The sequence below is a fragment of the Myiozetetes cayanensis genome, unplaced genomic scaffold (genome assembly GCF_022539395.1).
Source record: "Myiozetetes cayanensis isolate MyiCay16 unplaced genomic scaffold, myiCay2020 scf1209, whole genome shotgun sequence".
NCBI lineage: Eukaryota > Metazoa > Chordata > Aves > Passeriformes > Tyrannidae > Myiozetetes > Myiozetetes cayanensis.
In genome coordinates this window covers 1-1,116 of record NW_026086837.1, presented here as the reverse complement: position 1 = coordinate 1,116, position 1,116 = coordinate 1, and the positions used below count along the sequence as shown (strand labels likewise).

Genomic DNA, 1,116 nt, shown 5'->3' with positions numbered 1-1,116 from the left:
TTCCCATCTCCACTCCTGAAACACTTTGGAGCCAGGGTCTCCCTGATGGCCACTGGCTGTGCAGGATGCAGGCTGGTCTTCATCAGCATCAAGGCAAAGGGCACAAAGTAAGAGCTACTGCAGGCAGTCCCACACATTGCTTTCCCCACGTTTTTCCCTGAGCACACTGGAAGAGTTGCCACGGAACAACAGATGACTCAGAGGCCAAGGCTTGAATGCAGCAAAATTTTAATAAATCTAGGGAAGAAAAGGAGGGGGCTTGCAGAGAGCACCAGCAGCAGCCACTAAAAGGATATCCCATATGGTGTTCTTCTGCCTGCCCTGCTGAGGCAGGTAGGGCATCAGGTCCCACTAAAGTGGCCCTGGGAGACAGGGGCAGAAAAGGAGACAGAGAGGAGAGTGGAAGGAAGCTGTGGTCCAAAGCTCTAAATGCAGTGTCCCAAAGTTGTGTTTTCAATCCAGCAGCATGATCAGAGGTCTTGCAGGTTGTTGCCCCAGGATGTTTGCAGGGCCTTTAGCAGGGCCCACATCTGGAAGGGTAGCATCTGGTGATGCAGGAGAGGTCAAAGCCCCCGGAGTTGATGGGCACTCCGTCACAGCTGAGGATGCTGCCAACGGCAGCGGAGGTGGAGGATCCCACCACGGTGTTCTGTGGGAAGGAGCTGAGGATGGGCCCGGGCAGGGTCACCACCACAGCAGAGGGCTGGATGGCCACGGTGGAGCTCTGGCACTGCCTGACACAGCACTCATTGCAGCTGTTGGCCAGCGGGGTGGGCCCGCAGGGCTGGCAGCAAGGGTTGCAGGGCTGGCAGCAGGACATGTCTCTGGCTCACAGGGGCACCTGGCACACAGGGCAGGGACAAGCACAAAGGGGGCACACATGAGAAGCAGCCCTGCACCCAACCCCCCTGCAGCCAAGCCACCTCCTGCCCCACATTGCACTGCCCAGCCCAAAGCCCACCAGCCTCCTCAGCCAAGTCCCAGCCTCTCTCTGCACAACCCCTTCTCTCCCCTTCCCTCTCCCAGCACCAGCAGCTCCCAGCCCTGGCCTAGCACAGCCCACATCAGCTGAGACCTGCAGGGAGGAAAGACGTGGTCTTGAAGCAGCAGCAGGAG

General features: G+C 58.7%; 1 protein-coding gene across 1 annotated transcript; it reads right to left on the bottom strand.

Moving 5' to 3' along the window:
- Window positions 1–514: 514 nt before the first annotated feature.
- On the bottom strand, window positions 515–820 carry LOC126635942 (feather keratin Cos1-2-like). The gene has a single exon (XM_050307616.1). The coding sequence runs from the start codon at window positions 818–820 to the stop codon at window positions 515–517; it is 306 nt and encodes a 101-aa protein (XP_050163573.1).
- Window positions 821–1,116: the final 296 nt, after the last annotated feature.